At 40.7% G+C, this 20,598-nt stretch overlaps 1 protein-coding gene across 7 annotated transcripts in view; it reads right to left on the reverse strand.

Moving 5' to 3' along the window:
- Positions 1 to 20,598, reverse strand: part of COL11A1 (collagen type XI alpha 1 chain) — a 282,954-nt gene that overhangs the window by 80,112 nt on the left and 182,244 nt on the right. For all 7 annotated transcript variants that reach the window (XM_089686598.1, XM_089686599.1, XM_089686597.1 and 4 more), the window contains 6 exons: positions 18,571 to 18,678; positions 17,244 to 17,297; positions 9,324 to 9,377; positions 8,705 to 8,749; positions 8,507 to 8,560; positions 7,865 to 7,909 (listed from right to left, as the gene is read on the reverse strand). In XM_089686598.1, coding sequence (XP_089542724.1) covers positions 7,865 to 7,909; positions 8,507 to 8,560; positions 8,705 to 8,749; positions 9,324 to 9,377; positions 17,244 to 17,297; positions 18,571 to 18,678 — 360 coding nt within the window. The remainder of the gene's footprint in view (positions 1 to 7,864; positions 7,910 to 8,506; positions 8,561 to 8,704; positions 8,750 to 9,323; positions 9,378 to 17,243; positions 17,298 to 18,570; positions 18,679 to 20,598) is intronic.

A 20,598-nucleotide genomic window follows, 5' to 3' on the forward strand; every position in this document is an offset into this window, starting at 1 on the left:
GCAAGAATCATTGAAAGTAATGGAGAAGGTAATACAGAAAATTCAGTTTAGATATACATCCTGTAGATCAAAGTGAAGGATCTGATATGCTAATGGTCCAGAAATCCAAGGAAAAGTACTGATTGTAAAAGTATTCACTTTGATATTGTTGCTTGACTATTAAATCATAGAACCCTTAGCACCAACAAGCAAGAGTGAACCAAAGGAAATTTTAAGTGGGGTTAGTAACTGACCTTTTATAAAAAAAATAGGTGAATTCAAAAGGACAATTTTTTTTTGTTGTCATGATATCTCAATAGCTAAGCAAGTGATAAAAGTATACTACCTGGATATATATCCAATTTTAGCAAATAAATAAATAAAATGCAGAAAAAAAAGCTTCTTTGCCATTTATAGGCATTGGGAGGATGCCTGTGTACCTGATTTTGTTCTCTAATACTAAGGTAGGTCATGCCACTCAACTTTCTTAAAGCGTTACTAAAACTGAAACAAAAATGCAATCCTTGAGTTTTTTTCTTTTTTTTACCCTGGTGATTCTTCTAATACCATGCTTCCTATCATAAGATGACAGCGCTTATTTACTAATTCTATAGAGCAGACATCGCTAATGGTGGAACACTGTCCAAATCTGCACCGAGCCACTGTCCCATCTGGACCAGGGGTCGTGCCATTCACAAGGCTTTTTTTCTCCCTGGCCTCTGCAGTGCAGAGAGTGTCAGGCAGAGGATAGCAATGAATGGAGAGTGGGAGGCACAGCAGCATCTGGATGGAGGGCAGGAGTGGGAGCTGCATGAGTTAACTTTGATGTGAAATGGATAGTGCTGTGGTGGGTGATGTAAAGGGAAGCAGTGCTGTGGGGGGTGATGTAAAGGGGGGCAGTGCTTTGGGGTGATGTAAAGGGGGGGCAGTGTTGTGGATGGTTGATGTGAAGGGGGCAATGGACACTAATGCGAAGGGGAATTATGTAAAGTGGGAGACAGTGATGTGTGGGGGCAGACCCAGACTGGGACAAAAATAGGCCCAGGCATTTTAGACTAAGCATCCCTTTTTTTTAACCAAATTACAAATAATGACACCTACCAATTTCTCCATGGCTTTTAGTTATAGTTAGACTGCTTCAGTCACTGTAATTTAGCAATTATTTGGAATGATGTAAATATATGATAATAAAGGACAGATTGAATGCAATATATAAAGTGCTACATGCTGCGAGAGGTGACACACTGCAGGGGGAGGATTACTTGAGCAGAGTAAGTTCTTGCCCATGTCACAGTCCCTCCCTGGAGGTCTGCACCAAACTCGATATAGAAGTAAAAAACAGATCCTGGCTACACACATTTCTTTCTGTCTTCCTCCACCAGGTTTTTACAGGCAGCTACCACTGAGCGCTGGCATCATGTCCTGTGGTGAGGCCAAAGGGAGGACTGGTCCAGGAGGACTCAGAGAGTCGGTGTCACTCCCTAGAGGCCCAAATGGCTTGCAGCAGACAGAGACCCGAGGGTGAAAGCCAGGTGCATGATATAACTTATATAATCAAATATTTTATGTCATGGTTCTCATCCTCTGGAGCTCTATGTCACATTAGCCAATTCTTGATAGCAGGGCCTTCTTTGATATTGATTGGATCCTGGGCAAACATTTTTTGGGCCCCATAGACTCCGTAGAGTACTCCCTTATACCTGTATCCCCAGCTTTCTGCCTTACATCAGAGTTCCCAGTCTTCTCCCTTTACATGAGAGTTCATAGTTCTCTCCTTATATCAGATCCCCAATTTATACTAGTATCCCCCACTCCCCTTACATCAATGACAGAAAGGGGGAGAGGGAGGAGGAGAGAGAGGGTGTCGGGTTTGGGGGAGAGAGGGTATAAGAGACAGACACTGCACCCACATACCCACAGACACCACACCAACAGACACCTCACCCACGTACGCACAGACACTGCATTAACAGACACCACATCTACAGCACCCAGACACCGCTCCAACAGACACTGCACCCATGTACCCAAAGATACGGTACCCACAGACACTGCACCCAGAAACTTCCCCCCTAAATACCCACAGACACCCCACCTACTGCACCCACAGACACTGCACCTACAGAAACTGCACCCACATACCCACAGATACTGTACCTGCAGATACTGCACCCACTTATCCACAGACACTGCAACTACAGACATTGTACCCATGTGCCCACAGACACCACACAAACATACCCACAGAATCCCCACCCACATACCCACAGACACCACATCCACAAACACCACACCCACAAACATCCCACCTACATACCCACAGACATTGCACCCACAGACACTGCATTCACATACTCACAGACACCCCACCTACACCCACAGATACAGCACCCACATACCCACAGACACTGCACCCACAGACACTGCACCTACTGCACCTACAGACACCACATCTACTGCACCCAGACACTGCACCAACAGACACTGCACCCATGTACCCACAGATACCGTACCCACAGAAACTGCACCCACAGACACCCAACCTACATACCCACAGACACCCCACCAACAGACACCATACCTACTGCACCCATGTAATCACAGACACTATACCCACATACTCATAGACACCACACTCACATACCCACAGATACTGCATCCACAGACACGGCACCCATGTGCCCGCAAACACTGCACCCATGTACTCACAGACATCCCAACCACAGACCCCCCACCCAGAGACACAACATCCACACACCTACAGAAATCGCAATCACAGACACCGCACCCACAGACACTGCACCCACAGACATTCCACCCACAGACACCCGACCCACAGACACCGCACCCACAGAAAAAGCACCCACAGACACTGCACCCACATACCACATTCACCGCACCCACATACTCACAGACACCACAGACACTGCATCAACATACCCACAGACATGATTTATCACAAGGCTCCCATCTTGCCCTCTCTAAAGGCCACATACTCAGCACTCAATGGACAGTCTCCCTCCCTTTGTCCGGCAATGGGTTGTCATAACACATGCTCGGGAATCTGGCACTGCTCAAGGTACACAGCATCAGGCGGAGGGGCGCTTCGAAAGCAGAGCGTGGGAAGCCCAAAGGAAGTTCACAGCCTGCTATCCATAGCAACGATCCTCCACCCACCTCTTCAAGCAAATTGGGCAAACCCCCAATCATGAACTCCAGAACTGCTCAATTAGCTGTCATTGATCGGAGCATTGCCTGTTTAATGTAATGTGCTGCCGAGCCAGTGATCAGAATGGTATGTGTCAGCACACTCAGCGCTCCACTGGACATGGGGCCCAGGGGCCCCGGCCCACTGGGCAGATGCCTGTGGGGGGGACTGAGGACACTAATATAAGTGCAAAATTGTGATATAAAATGAAGGGACTGTGATGTGGAGGATCATTGCACAAACATGTGATTCGGACCTCTTCTGGAAGAAAATTTTACTGATCAGGTCTCCATGAATTTTAATTTAATACCCCTGCTATAGAGGAACAGCTTTGTCACCCTAGGCTGTTCTTCGCCTCAACCCTTTTAATTGCGGGGTAGTATCTTGTAGTTAACAGAAGATAAGAAAGAAGACTGATAACATTACTTAAGATGTCTGTTCAGTGCACAGAATGTTGCAAGGATGCTCTAGCAAGATCAACATGGATTTTTCTGCGCTTGCAGAAATTCTATATAATCGGAAACAGAAAACCAATGCAATCACTACATTCAAGGACTGATAAGCTGCAATATATAATATCTTTGTGGGTTTAGCTCTACTATAGATGAAGTGTAAAGGCACGCCCATTATACCACACAAACAGGCCCAGTTTTAAAGTAGAAATCCTTAAAGTGGTTGTAAACCCTAAAACCCTAAACTTTTTTTTAGCTTAATGCACTCCCTGCATTATGGTAAAAAATGTTTCAGGGTGTGTATTCACCCCCCCCACACACACACACACACCTATACTTACCTGAGCCCGATCTCAATCCAGCACTTTGCCCATCTGCAGCGGCTCTCTTCTCTTCCCCCCACTCTCACAGCCTTCGCTGAGAACAGCAGGAACCACTGGTGCCCACTGCTGTCAGTCAAATCCTGGTGACAAGGTAGTGGGCAGGTGGGTCTGAGCTTAGCTGTCTGTGTCTGTTGACACAGGCAGCATGGTTCAGAATCAAGACCTTAGGTGTACCACAATAGGAAGTGGCTTCCTGTGGTGGCACACTGAGAAGAGGAGGAACCATGAGGGGATCCCAAAAGAAGAGGATTCAGGGCTGCTCTGTGCAAAAAAAGACTCTACAAACACGTTAACCCCCCGTTCCTGATTTCCCTTTACATTCGCAGCACAGTTTAATCACCAGACATGAAACCCCTCCATTTTAAATTTTTTCATATTTTGAGATGTTCATGTGACCACTCACCCTCAGTTTACTCATGCCATCATCCATCGAGGCATGAGATTCTGTGGTGAATGCCATTGTTTTTAACGCTGGTCTGATATATGTTGGTTGTCCGATTAATGCATTAAATCCCTCTCTTCTGAGGCTCCCTGAAGAAGATCTTGGATTGAAATAAGTGAAATGCCCCAGGACTATTAGGGCTTTTATGTGTTTTGTTTTTTTATTTTTGACCCCACATAGGGGATTATGTTGAAAAAATTATGTCAGAGCTGCTAGATAAATTGTAGTACATGCATAATGAGGCTTTTAGGAAATTTTGTAAAATAAAGCATACAATTTTTATATCTGAATATATGTGTGGTATTTTACGAGCTACATTGAAGTCCCAAGGGGGTATTTCTCTTGAATACATTTTACTTTTTTTTATGTGTGGCTACATTTAAGTGCAACTTTTGTTTAAAAAAAGCAAACCCATTACATAAAAATTAAATAACATAGCAATGATTGGAGTTGAAGGTATTGAAATTGAGAGTAGCAGTCCATGATGAAAGTTCCTGCTCTAGCATATCACTTCTCATTCTTACCAACTGTAAATGACAAACTTTTTTTTCTTTGAATGCAGATTGCCCAATGTTCTTATATTGGTACTACAATAAGTTGGAGACCACCCTTGCAGGCTCAGCCTACCTACAGTCCTTGCCCTGGCTTTGGAATCTCATGGACATTACTACAATAAGACCATCTGATTTTTCAGTTTGTTAAAGTATTAGTTTACCTATACAGAAAAAAAAGTAAAAAGGTAATCTAACACCGAACACCTTCCCCAAACCCCATCCCTGCTGTAAGTACCTCCATGGATATTGAGCTGTTAGTGCCCATGCAGCCTGTTCAGGAAATTGGGGATTTGAAGTCCCCGCTCCTCTCTCTCTTCTTAGTGATGAGCTTCTGGGAAGAATCAGAGCAATTCTGATTGGTTAGTGCCGCCACTGATCATCAATATGATCCATCCCAGAAGCACTGCACAGAGAAGAGGGAAAAGAGTGGGGATTTCAAATGCCTGCTCAAAAACACAAAAACTGCTGGACTAGCCATGTGGGCACTGACAGCTCACCATCCACTGTGGTAGGTACAGAAAGGATGAGGAGGTTGGGGAGGATGTATGTGTTAGTTCACCTTTACATTTTTCTGCTTAAGTGAACTAACACTTTAAATACGCTGACACCAGGTAGGGGAATTGTTTCTTTTTTTAAGACAATCATATCAATATGCCTTATTTTTGGTGATTAATAAAAATGATTGGGATTGATTTACTAAAGGCAAATAGATTGTTCACTTTGCAAGGGAAGTTGTACTTTGAAAGGGAATTTTCCCCAGAGTGTAGTGAGTTCCACCATCCAATCATTTGCAAGCAAAAAACATTGTTTTTTCCTTGAATGTGATTAGGTATTGTTTGCAAAGTGAAATCTCATCACCTTCTAATCTTTGGGGCACATTCCCTTGCAAAATGAACAGCCTATTTGCCATTAGTACATCAACCCCACTATTACTGCAATTTATGAAATATGTGATTTGCTTTGGCACAAGTCAACACACATATGCAAAAGAATCAACTGTTTACCTGGAAAGTTTCAACTATGTGTAATCCAACCAATATGCTACGCCTACAAGGCAAGACCTAAATGTCTTTCCCTGGTTTTAATGTACTGCACTTATATGTACAAACATCATGCTGAAATAATTCAAGACGCTTATGTTAAATAGCTGTATCCTGGTATTTCACTTCTCACACTGAAGCAAGACATAAAATCAAAGAAAGCAAGGACTTTCATGCCTTTTATGTTTACATACAATATCACATGAAAAATAAGGGGGATTTACACTGCATGTAGAGATCACGCTATATGAAGCTGCCTTGCTGTGTTAACACTAAAGTCCTGCAGGGAGCTGTAGCTTCACAGTATGTCACTGAACAATGTGCAGATAATTACAACATTCTACATTATTATATAGATCGTCTGTTGTGAAGGTACAGATCATTTTTTCAGAAATATAGAACATTACTTTGCAAAATAGAGTCTCAATGTGTGGGGAAGAGTCAGCAGCAAGATACAATATTGTAACTCCTTCCTATTCTCAACTGTCTTACCTTAAAGGGAAAACAATTTCAACAATTATGTCATAAACCTGCATTCCATGCACAGCGCATTCAATGCTGGGTGTTCAATCTGCTGCAAGTGTTGATATAATCTTAACAACACCCTAAATACAGATCACAAATGCAGTGCATTTGCCTGCACTAGATCACACAGTACCACACTACCATGTGATCTGGTGCAGTGCATCTTTAAAAAGTAGTGCATGCACTACTTTTGGTGTGAGTCAGTGTGATTTCACCCCATTTTAATTGATTCACAAAGGAACGTGCTCCATGTTCAGGTGTGAACCAGCTCTTAAAGGTGGTTATAGGTATGTTGGCAATTATTTTAATTTAAAGATAACCATTTAGGATCATCTGGATCCCATAGCCCAGGGATTCCCTCAGGCAGCTGGGTTAAGAAAAGGATTCATGTGGGGTCTGGGGTGGTACACCAGGAGAGGATAGGGAGCTCTGCAAGAAGAGAATTTTCTGTCTTTGGACCTGCACATAGTTGTTAAACAGTTGTCCTCAGTGTACTGTTCCCTGGGCATTCCATACACCCCTTAACCCATCCAAGTTCAATACCCCTAAATAAAACTAAAAAAAAAACAAGATTAAGGACTGTTTACTGTCTCCAATGTGCAAGGTTTGAAGAAAATGTGTGTTGCCTGGCTGTGCCGGACTGTAGGGGGACCCAAAACTCAGCGACTCCTAAGGAGGTATTACCACACTAATAAAGTGGCCGATGAGTGTATATGACATTCCATAACAAGTGTGTGCCTGCTATTTGTCAACTCCATTTGTGGACACCTGTCTGAAAGGTGTGGTAACCGGAAAATTACTTACCATCCACTGCAACCAATGAAAACATTTTTTTGTTTGTTTTGCATTTTCAAGCTGTTTTCTATATAAATGACACTTGGAAGCTGATTGTTTACGATTGTTAGCAAAACATGTTCTTGCCACTGCACTTTTCAGAAATTAGCCCTTTTGTGTTTAGTTGAATCTTTGTGTACCTTAATAAAAGCATCTTGTAAGACTCTGATATATTGACAATCCTATGATCCTTTCACCAAAAATAAGATATCATCATCTCCATCACCCAAAGAAATACAAATATATGTACTATGAAGTACACAGCTCCACCAAATGTATACAAAGGTTTGTGCAGGAACGGGTTACTGTACATCCAACTGACAATAGACTAGAGGAACAGAGACTGAAGAGCAGAGATTAAAGATGAGAAAATTGTAAAGGTTCTCCAAATAACAGTGTTGACAAAAGAAATAACAGAGTTGAATACAAGCATCACCCATCACTTACTCTTTCACCAGGTGGGCCGGGAGGACCATCATTTCCTGCTGTGCCCTAAACACATGAGAGAAAACAGTGTGCTGTTCAGTGAACATAGAACAGAGTTAAAGATGTATACTATATATTATACTGGTTTGTGGATGTTTTCAGACTATAATATTTTACAATTTTTACTATTTTCTTATAAGCTAAAGAAAGGATCTACACAAAACTATTTCCGTCATTCACATATGATGAAGGGTTAAAAAAACTAACCACTTTTTTCTCGCTTAGAAAATGGTAAGATTTCTGTACAAGTTCACAAGCCCTTTCAAAATAGTTAGGAGGGGATCTGACTTTCTTTGTTGAACTTTTAATGTATTTTATATTAAAAAGAATGCAGCCAATAGAGTGGGACATACTTGTTAGAAAGAGGAGTAAAACTCCAAAGTTAGAACTGTGGCAAGATGATCTAGCTGCTGGAATTCCTACCATGTATGAGTACACAATACGTGCAACTCGCACCCAACAAAAACTTTTTACAGGCAATTTTTGTAATATTTTATATGATCTAATATATTTTGATTGATTTAATAGAAAAAAAAATAACATGATATAATATATTACTGGCCTGCAGCCAATCAGAGAATGATAAAAAAACATGATAATTACCTTAGGACCTGGTTTTCCAGTAGGACCCCTTGGACCTCTAGCGCCCCGTGGACCCTGTGTGAGGAAATAAGTGAAGTCCATGAGTCTTCTTATTTACATTATAAAACTATTGATGAGGGCATGTTTTAAATATTTGGGATGCAACTCAATCAATCTAGAATGCAGTTAGAGCGATGTGTAACCTAGAAGAGCACTCACCGTTGGACCTCGTTGTCCCCTTGGACCTGGTTTTCCAGCAACACCCTAGTGGAGCAGAGAAACATATCTGTATTACTTAATAGTCATGAAGTATAACCTAAGAAACCAACGAGCCTTATGAATGTCAGACATCTTCTGATCCAGACTTAATCATCTGTAAATATCCAGATGTTATGGAAATATAAAATGTACTGTCAAACATGTGCACAAGAAATGGCCTTAGGTTATATCCTTAGATGGCTAAGTTCCTGCATGAAAATGTATTTTTGCATTAAATATAAGATAAAAATTGTCGATTCAACAGTAATTGTCTTATAAGAGCAGACAGAAAGAAGAATATGCTACATGATCCAAATATTGCCTGCATGCCACTTATAAAATTCAAATTCCTTGTATGTCATTTCAGCGTTAGCATTTTTTGCAAGCTCTTGTCAGAGGCATATCAAAACTTGTCAAAAAACATGAGCTAGTCCATAGTTTCTCTAGTCTAAATTTTTCATAGGCATGTATGACCTTGTACTGCAGCTGAATTATATAAAGGAAAATACAAATGTCTAGTGATTTGTTTTGTGTGAACCAGAACAAAGACTGCCAGAATATTTTTTAAAATATATCATACCCGAGCTCCTTTTTCCCCATTGGCTCCTGCAAATCCTGGGAATCCTGTTGATCCCTAGTGAGAGGTTGCAAAGAGAATGTTCTTTATATTTTATTCCTCAAAAACATCATAATTACATAAGTTATCACAAACCACCTGTAGGGCTTAAAAGAAAAAAACATTCATTTTAACACTAAATAGATATTTCTATCTCCTATTTAATATAATTGTACATAAAATTATAACACATGAACAGCTACATTTCCAAGGTAAGCATTGATTATGTTTCCCACCACCTGCTGTTCACAAAGTTTGTTGCAAGAATTGTCTTCCTATAACAGAAATAGCCTTCTAGTTCTTGTCTTTCTTACACCGCTAAAGCTCTACCAAAAATGTTATCATTACGTACAAATGATGTGGCCTACACATTAAAATTCATTTCTTACCAGAAGTGTTCAGATCCGGAAAGCATAGAAAAGATTAGAATATTTCATGAAACCAGCTGCAAGTCAGCACAGTCAATTAAGGTTTCATCCTCACTGTCTCTGTTCACTTAATGATGCTCCAGAAACTCAGTAAGACAAAGAGAACTTTTTAATTCTGAAACCAAATAAAGCTCTTTAAACCTTATGCTAACAGGATTGTATTCAATCAAATTGCCTAAAATGACCATTAGGAGACTTAAGTGGTTTAATTTTTTTGACTGTATGTAAAGTATAGTACACCTGTGGTTTTCCTGATCAACAATCTATATTAGTTTTATGTTATGTAGTAGAAGTAATTTGAAATCTCAGCAGAGATTAAACGAATAACCAAAATTCAGCATCCACTTTTTAGACTAGCATGCATGTAATAAGAGAAAGAGCAGTGTTTAATTCCTACTACAAACCAATCATACATCATATCACATTGTTCTTGCCATTCTAAAATGAATGGCTGAAATTAGATACTGCACAGAACTGCTCTTTCACTACAGTAGTTACTATTTTCAGTTGTATTGAGTTAAATAATGAAAACGTCAATAGCGATGTACTTATCTTAGCAGTACTTATCTAAGATGTTTCTGATATGTGATTTTGGGTTACTGAACTTTTTCTGAAATGGGGATCCATGTAGCAATAGAAAGATTTTTTAAGTAGAATCAGGAAGCATTAGAACCTCAATTAATATTGTTGCTAGGTTATTCAAAATATAAGTGCAAAGTCTGATTATCATTTTTTGTCTAAAATTAGCTCAGCTGCGCCATACATCCAAATGAGTATGGGCACTTTTAGGGTCCATGCTGATGGGCTTTTCTTTATGTCAGAACTGCTTCTTTTCCTGTACAAGTCAATAAGGATGCAAATGCAGCTTGAAGCTAGTTGATACAGCTTAGAAGGCGGTCCACCTCTGGTCAAAAGGATGTTACTTGCAGGTCAAATGCACCTGTTAATGAACTCGGAATGATTTCAGAAGCATCTGAAACTGATCACAATGCAAGTAGAATACACCAGAATGCACATTGCTGTTTCCCATTGACATAGGGGTTGATTTATTAAAGACAAATAGCATTTACTCCAGGATAAATAGACTGAGCGTTTGCTTTAGAGCTTATTAAATGAGGAGAAGCTCTGCTGACTTCCATTATCTAACCATGTTCAAGCAAAAATGCTGCTATTTTGTTTTTCTTGCATGAGATTGGGGATTCTTTGCAAAGTGAAGCTTCACCTCATTTAATAAGCTGTGGCGGAAATGCCCTTGCAGAGCACAACTGCACATGCAAAGCGCATAGCCTATTTGCCTTTAGTAAATCAACTCTATATACTCTTATAGCCACTGGGGTCATTTTTATTTATAAATATGGATAAGTGAATGTATCTGGGTTTGGTTCAACTTAGGTCAGAACCCCATTGAAGTCAAAGTTAAAGCCAGAAGCCCTTCCTCAAACCGTTCTTGGAAGCTACACATATTACAGTGTTTTTTTCCATCCCTCCAATGGTGAATTGAGCAAGAAGTAGCAAAATGACTGACACATGCTGATGTAGATTGTCTAGGAATAATTTACTATTTAACAAAAAAGGTCTTTTTCAAAAATTTGCAGCCAGGAACAATTGTGAAATTCCTTTTAAAAATACACATGTAGCTAATTAACAGTGAAGTACATGTGGACTTGGGGATAGGCTGCGAAAAAAAATAAAAAATTACCCCTACAATAATATGGGAAAATTTTTTGATAAAAAATATGCCCTGTGAAAATACACATGCAGCCATGTATCATTAACATACACGTGGCAAAATTAAGAAATATGCCCTTTTAAAACCCACTTTTTCAGCCCGTTATGACTCTAGATAGTGTCTGTAAAGACACTGAAGAACACACAGAACAGGTTTAATATGTAATAATCCCTCCTCATCCCATCCCACCAAAAATTCCCCAAGTTACATAGCATTTTGCTACAATTTAGTAAGGGTTCACAACTAGTTTAGGAGTTTAGGTGACCACTGCCTACAAGTCCTATGCTAATCTGTCCTTCTGCACTTTATCAGCAGCACTCTATATCTTTTATATGGCTTTTATGAACCTTGCTTTTTTTATAGTGAGGGGCTGGCCAAAAAAAAAGTCCCAACTTTTGGCTATTCTAAGCCACCTGACCTAAGTTCAGAGGACAGGTAGTGTATTATTGGTAGGTGGTTGCTATGCTATAGATTGTAAGTTTGAAAGAGCAGGGCCCTCAATCCCCTCATGTTTTGCATTGTATTGTTATTGTTCTGTCACATGTTCTGTCCCCCTTTGTAATGTACAGCGCTGAGCGAACTATCGGCGCTTTATAAATACTGTATAATAATAATAATAAGACTGCATTCATTCACTGTGTCAGTGAACTGTGAATGAGTTGGGTTCAACGCAAACCCAACCTTGACCTGAACCCAAAGCTCACCCCTATTTAAAAAAATAAAAGAGTCTGGTTAATATGTCCTTTCTTTGAATTGCATACCATATGGAATACTACTACTAATAATAATAATATTAATAATAATAATAATCAATGCATTAGGAAAAGTAATCATTTGCTTGATATTCAGGCTAAAGAGAGATATGTCTTGACACCAACCTCACTGTCCAATGTATGACTCTGAACTTCTCACAAGTAAACTGACTTTGCTGACAGTAGTAGGCAGTACACCAAACCTTTTCACTTTAAATATTAATTGTGTAATGAGTGTAATGGTTAGTGATGACTGCACATAATCACAAATCAGGTGAACTGTCAAGATGACATTTTTTTTATTTGCAGTATATGCATATAATCTTATCCAATCCATAGGAAATTATACCATTAATACATTGTGATCAATGATCTACTGAAAAGATCTGCATGCCAATAGGCAGGTAATCAAAACTTGCCGAACTGGTGATTGTCAATCTGTGACTATTCATCACCAGCAATTACATTTGTCCAAGGTACTCAGTCATGAAGTTTGGTTCCCCACATATAAAAAATGTTTAACAATTTATTCTAAAAGGCCTGTACTGTGGAACACTAAATATTTTTTCTAACCATATTAATTTCTAAAGCAATGATAAATCGTAACACTATAGTCACAGATGGGGCATTGCCCTGTGTGAGTGCATTTTTTGCTTGAGTGCAAAGCAGCAGTTGAACACAGCAGTTTAACTAATGCAGGATAACTAAAGCAGCAAGAAGATACAACAAAGAACTCTACTGCACTCTGGATGGACTGCAAGCAAAACACCCTGGAACATTTCCTACAAGTCTGATTCCCACTCCATCTACCTTTTAATATGCCCCCTCTACTCCTCCTTTTCATATTACTAGCCTCTGTTCTCAAAATATAAGTTCTTTACCCCTCTGCTCCACCCCAAAGCTTATACATATCACCCTAACTCCAGTATCCCACCCACACACCAGGCACCCTCCTTCCTCCAGGAATAGCCACAATCCACTGAATTTAATTTCAATCCCCATGCTCCTAAAAACCACTCTCCATTTTTCATGTGCACTCTGGAATGCCTACTCTGACTGTAATAAGCTCACCTCTGTCTATGACCTTTTTGCCTCCCACTCCCTTAACCTACTAGCAATTACAGAAACCTGGCTTCAAGCATCTGATTCTGCTTCTCCCACAGCACTTTCCCATGAAGGCCTCCACTGGACTCACTCACCCAGACCCAGTGGTCGGAAAGGAGGTGGAGTTGGTTTGCTTCTATCCCCACTAAGCACCTTTCAAGTCCTCCCTACCTCTCCCTCTCTATCCTTATCTTCTTTCGAGACTCACTGCATTTGGCTGTTTTCTCCCATTTCTCTGAGGGTTGCAGTAATCTATCGTTCTCCTGGTCCAGTGTCGTGCTTTCTTGATGACTTCTCTGCCTGGCTACCCTACTTTCTCTCCTCTGAAATACCCACTATCATTCTTGGAGATTTTAACATCCCCATTTATGTGAACAACCAAGCTACATCCCAACTCTTCAACCTAACCTCATCTTTTGCCTTAACACAATGGACACAGTCCTCCACTCACTCTGATGGGAATACATTAGACCTTGTTTTCTCCCATCTTTGCACTCCCTACAACTTCAAAAACACCCCCTTTCCTCTGTCTGATCATAATCTCATCACCTTCACAGTGTCTTCATCTTCAAACACCTATCCCTCCAAGCAGCAAACAATTACCCGCAGACATCTTCACAACTTTAACCCTTCTCTTTTCCATTCTGCAATTGACCACCTCTATGACATGATCTCTGCCCTATCCTGCCCTGACATGGCCACTTCTGTCTACAACAGTTCACTTTCATCCACACTAGACTCACTTGCTCCTCTAACTACACAAAGTATCAGGCCCCGACCATTGCAACCTTGGCAGACTGACAAGACTAGAAATCTTAAGAGACATAGTCGTGCACTGGAGCAATTGTGGTGTAAAACCAAATCCCAGAAAGCATTCACCCTATATAAATCTGCTTTCTTAAAATATAATTCCTCCCTCCATGCTGCCAAACAAGCCTACTTTATCATTCTTATTAATACCTTTTCATCTAGTCCTCATCATCTCTTCTCTACTTTTAACTCTCTGCTTTCTCCACCTCCACCCAGTAACTTACTCACTGCTTACGAGAATGCCAGTCATTTCAGAAACAAGATTGATGAAATTCATAGGGGCATCTATGCCACACAGACATCTATCCCACTTAGCATTCCTTATACTAAACTTCCCTCAACATTTTCCTCTTTTGACCTTGCTACTACTGAAGAGATCACTAAAGTTTTCTCAGAAGCCCATCTCACCACCTGCTTCCTGGCTCCTGTTCCCTCATAACTAATATGGTCACCCTCTTCTTCTATCTTTTGCTCCCTCACTCACATATTCAATCTCTCCCTCTCTACTGGTGCCTTCCCCTCCCCTCTAAAGCATGCACAGGTCACTCTCATACTTAAAAAGCCCTCACTGGACCCCACCAACCTGAACAACTTAAGACCCATCACCCTGCAGCAGTTTACCTCTAACTCTTAGAACGCTTAGTCTACAATCGCCTGAGCTCCTTCCTCACTGACAACAACCTTCTTGACCCTTTACAGTCTGGCTTTCACTCACTCCACTCCACTGAAACTTCCCTACTAAAACTCAATAATTTATGAACTGCTAAAACCAATGGCCACTACTCCATACTCTTACTACTTGACCTCTCTGCAGCTTTTGATACTGTTGACCATCCCCTCCTCCTCAAAAAACTCCACTCTCTTGGCATCTGAGACTCTGCTCTCTCCTAGTTCTCGTCATACCTATCTCAGCGCTCCTTCAGCTTTACCTATAACTCTGTATCCTCCTCTCCACTTCCTCTTTCTGCAGGGGTCCCTCAAGGTTCTGTTCTTGGACCCCTTCTCTTCTCCATCTACACCTGCTCCCTTGGTCACTTGATAAACTCCCATGACTTTAAGTACCATCTCTATGCTGATGACACACAAATCTATCTTTCTACTCCACACCTCAACCGTTCAGTCTCATCTCGCATTACTAACCTACTAAGTGACATATCAGCATGGATGTCACTCCACGTTCTCAAACTAAATCTTTCTAAAATGGAGCTCATACTATTCCCTCCAGTCTGTGCGCCCTCCCCTGACTTCTCCATCAAGATCAATAATAAAACCATCAGTCCCTCTCCATATGCCAGGGTACTAGGTGTAATCCTGGACTCCCATCTATCCTTTCAGCCCCAAATCCAATCACTGTCCAAATCTTGTAGACTTCACCTTCACAACATCTCCAAGATATGCCTGTTTTTAACCACTGAAACCACTAAGCAACTTATTCACTCCCTTTTTATCTCTCGCCTTGACTATTGTAAATCCCTCCTCATTGGCCTACCTAATTGCAGGCTATCCCCTCTTCAGTCTATCATGAATTCTGCTGCAAGACTCATCCACCTTACCAACTGTTCCATATATGCCATCCCTCTCTGCCAATCCCTTCACTGGCTTTCCATTACCCAACGAATAAGATTCAAAACATTAACAATAACATGTAAAGCCATTTATAACTGTGGCCCAAATTACATCACCAATCTTGTCTCAAAATATTATCCAAACTATCCTTTCCACTCCTCCCACAACCTCCTGCTCTCTAGCTCCCTTGTCTCCTCCTCCCATGCTCGTCTCCAGAACTTCTCCAGAGCCTCCCCATCCTCCTGAAACTCTCTACCCAATCTATCCAACTATCGCCTACTCTGCCCACTTTTGGGCGATCTTCAGGGAAGCCTATCCTGCCACCAGCTATTTCTCCTATCAGTTCATCCCCCACAGTTATTACCTTTTGTACCACCAGCCCCTCCTTCTTAGATTGTAAACTCCAAGGAGCAGGGCCCTCCTAACCCTCTTATATTGAACTGTATCATTGCTGTATTGTCTCCCTTTATATTGTAAAGTGCTGAGCAAACTGTTGGCACTACATAAATCCTGTATATTAATAATTATAGATGACATTGTATACAACTCCCAGTTGACTCTCTCTGGACTCTCTCTGAAAGACCAAGGTGGACATTGAAAATAGGAATGTATTTTATCCAACTCATTCCCCAATAACCGAAGCAGTAAATTGAACTTTGGGGACAATGAGAAAATTGTCAGACTTGTGAGAAGAAAGTGCTTTGTTCTCATGTAAGAACATGATTGCAAAGCGGCAGAAAGGATTCAGTGTGTTGTTTTATGTAAAACAGAAGCATCTGGAGCAACCCTCCTGATGCACAGCACTGTTTGTTCAATAGCAAAATAGCAGAAAGACTTTGATCTCAGGATGTGGCAGAAAATCTCACTAGACTATTGAACAACAAACACAGAATGGAAACCAATCGATGTGACAGTCTTGGTGAAAATGAGGCAGCTTTGGAGTAGGTCAGATGCTTGTACAAATATAGAAAGAACCAAATTGTTAAGGCTGTGACTTGGTGTCAGCTACAGAAATACATTAAATTTAAAACAATATATGTACACTCTAATTCAGCTTTTGCAGAAATCTTGATTAAGAAGCCAATTCAGAACTGCTAAAAAAAGCCCATGCTATAACTACCACAACAGTCATGCAAAACCAATGCAATACAGCTACTGCACTTTTCAGATTAGGCACTCAATCGTTATTACTCACAGGGTTTCATAGACAACTAAATGATTTTCAGATAATTGTATTTTAAGAGAGGAAATTACCATCAAGCACAGATTATCTAAATCTGTATGCACAATTGTATAATAATGATGTCCACAGAATAAAATTATACAATATCCTCAATGTCCAGCTAAAAAAAGTGACATTTAAGCATATATACATGCAGACTACTCTCTTCTAGTGATAAGCCATTTCTGCTCATGTGTGGAGTTCTGGACTGCCCACATTTTAGGCTATAGATATAAGTGATTAGAAATTTAGGAAACATAAGTTCAGTCTTACCTTTGGACCCTGTCGGCCTGGGTATCCAGGCAAACCTGGAACACCAAGCTTGCCCTAAAATGCAAATAAAAAGAAAAAAATGGTTAGTGCATCTAAAATCTATAGCAACCACATAAAGTGTATAAAATATGGATTTAATTGTATGTGTTAATACACATTAAAAAAAAAAAGAAACAAAACACAAGATAAGGATCAAAGTACACATATGCCTGTATTATTTAAATATTTTGTACTGTCCAGGTTTCTACGGAGCCATTAAGGCAGCAGACTTAGGGTACTGCTACTCCCTCCTCACTGGCTTACCTTTCCATAGACTATCCCCCTTCCAGTTCATCATGAATACTGCTGTCAGACTCATCCACCGTACTGTCAATGTCTGCCACCCTTCTTTGCCAGTCCCTCCACTGGCTCCTGCTCACCCAATGAATAAAATTCAAGATACTTACAACAACTTATAACGCCATCCACAACTCAGTCCCTAGTTACATCACTAACCTGGTCTCAAAATACCCAAATTCTCTATGTTCCTCCCAAGACCTTCTGCTTTCTAGCTCCCTTGTCACTTCCTCCCATGCTCGCCTCCAGGACTTCTCCAGAGCTGCTCCCATCCTCTGGAACTACCTTCCCCAATGTGTCCAACTATCTCCTCTGTCCACTTTTAGATGATCCCTGAAAACCCATCTTTTCAGAGAAGCCTATCCTGCCCCCACCTAACAACTGTACATGTATTTTATCTATCTGCCCATTCCCCACAGTTATTACCTTTACCTCTCGACCCTCCCTCGTAGATTTTAATCTCTAACAAGCAGGGCCCTCTGAATCCTCTGGTATTAATTTGTATTGTAATTGTACTGTCTGCCCTTATGTTTTAAAGCGCTGTGTAAACTGTTGGCGCTATATAAATCCTGTATAATAATAATAATACTACAAGCTTAAACCGCCAAAAGTGAGGCATAGCATGGTCGAGTTTAGTCTTGTGTTCTGTCAAGATTAAGGGTGCAGATACTCTTAAGTCTAGGTGAACATCTAGTAGACCAGTAACAGGAAATTGGTGGCAATCAATACGTTTAAGGGGTCCTGAGCTATTAGGAATGATATTCATTGGACATGTGAAAATACATTTTTGGTGATCCCAGATGACAGGCTAAATAAAAAGATGAGAATATCAGAGCAAATTTTAATATTAGGTTTGGTTTGCCATCAGATACATTTTTAAGTGATTTAAAAAAAAAAAAACATTTTAGCCCACATGACAGCAGTGCTTTTTATTTACTGGTAAAGAGATATGAGCAGAAGTGTACAAGTTGTTCCCCTAATAAATACTTGCCTTTTCACCAGCTGGACCAGCTGAACCAAGGTCCCCATTTGGACCAGATCTTCCCTTTGGACCTTCAGGACCATCTTCTCCTCTTGGACCTAATGGGCCTACTTCTCCCTATAATAGGCAGGTAAAGCAAAACATCATCCATAACATACAGTATTCTACAATACTTGTTCAAAAGTAAAAGAGTTACGCCATCTGTACCTTTTTATCAAACCAATAAGAAAAAAACACCTTGGGGGAGATTGACTAAAACTGGTTCACTCAAAATCTGGTGCAGCTGTGCATGGTAGTCAATCAGCTTCTGACGTCAGCTTGTTCAATTAAGCTTGACAAAAAAAAACCTGGAAGCTGATTGGTTTCTTTGCAGAGCTGCACCAGAGTTTGCACCATACATCAGTGGCATAACTAGAACCTTCAGGGGCCCAGATAGAAACCATGAAGGGTCCCTTGATCCCAGGCTGAGGCCCTTCCCTCTGAGCCTAGTGGCGTAATACCAGGGCCTGATCGCAAGTGCGACTTTTGTGACCCTGGTAGTTCCACCACTGGTGTCAGTAGTTATTTCTATTTTTGTTATTGTTTATTTATTTTTATTTTTTTATCATTTAACCACTTGCCCTCCTGAGGATTTACCATCCTTCTTGACCAGGCCTCTTTTTGCTACTCGATGCTGCACTAATTCAACTGATAATTGCACGGTCATGCAATGCTGTACCCAAACAAAATTTACGTCCTTTTTTTCACACAAATAGAGCTTTCTTTCGATGGTTAATGATCACCCGTATGCTTTTTATTCTTTGCACTATAAATAAAAAAAGACCGAAAATTTTGAAGAAAAACGATATTTTTTACTTTTGGCTATAAAAAATATATAGCAAACTCAAAGTTAGTTATAAATTTAGGCCAAAATGTATTCTGCTACATGTTTTTGGTAAAAAAATCCTAATAAGTGTATATTGATTGCTTTGTGTGAACTTTAGAGTGTCTACAAACTATGGTATAGATCAGGGGTGGGCAAACTTTTTGACTTGAGGGCCGCAATGGGTTCATATATTGGACCCGGGGGCCGGACCAAGAATAGATGAATGATGTGTATGTGTCATCCATAGTAAGTATAGTAATATTCCCCCATAGTAAGCATAGTAATTAATCCCCCATATAGTAATTCATCCCCCTTAGTAATTCATCCCCCATATAGTAATTCATCCCCCATAGTAATTCATCCCCCATAGTAATTCATCCCCCATAGTAATTCCCCATATAGTAATTCATCCCCCATAGTAATTCCCCATATAGTAATTCATCCCCCATAGTAATTCATCCCCCATAGTAATTCATCCCCCATATAGTAATTCATCCCCCATAGTAATTCATCCCCCATAGTAACTCATCCCCCATATAGTAATTCATCCCCCATATAGCAATTCATCCCCCCTATAGTAATTCATCCCCCCTATAGTAATACATCTCCCCCATATAGTAATTCATCCCCCATATAGTAATTCATCCCCCCTATAGTAATTCATCCCCCCCATAGTAATTCATCCCCCCTATAGTAATTCACCCCCCCTATAGTAATTCATTCCCCATATTGTGTCAATTCACTTACCTTTGCTCCGCGCGTTCCTCTTGCCGTGTTCCCTGCGCCGTTCCGGTCTTCAGGGCGGACTGTGAGAGGAGCCTAGCTCCCCTGCTGCCCCGCCTCACGCTGCCCCGCTCCTCACGCTGCCCCGCCTACACACATCCTGACAGGCAATGTTTGCCACGCTCTGCGGGACGGATTAAAAGGTCCGCCGGGCCGTATACGGCCCACGGGCCGTAGTTTGTCCATTGCTGGTATAGATACTGCAATTTACGCCATTTTTTTTGCTGGACAGCGCTGTACTAGTTTAACAGACGGTTGCGCGGTCATGCAATACGATACATAAATGAAATCAATGTCCTTTTTTTCACACAAATAGAGCTTTCTTTTTGTGGTGTTTGATCACCTGTGTGCTTTTTATTTTTGGCGCTATAAACAAAAAACTTTTGAAG

This window comes from Staurois parvus, unplaced genomic scaffold, assembly GCF_062004578.1.
Source record: "Staurois parvus isolate SC_StPar_1 unplaced genomic scaffold, SC_StPar_1.0 ptg000402l, whole genome shotgun sequence".
NCBI lineage: Eukaryota > Metazoa > Chordata > Amphibia > Anura > Ranidae > Staurois > Staurois parvus.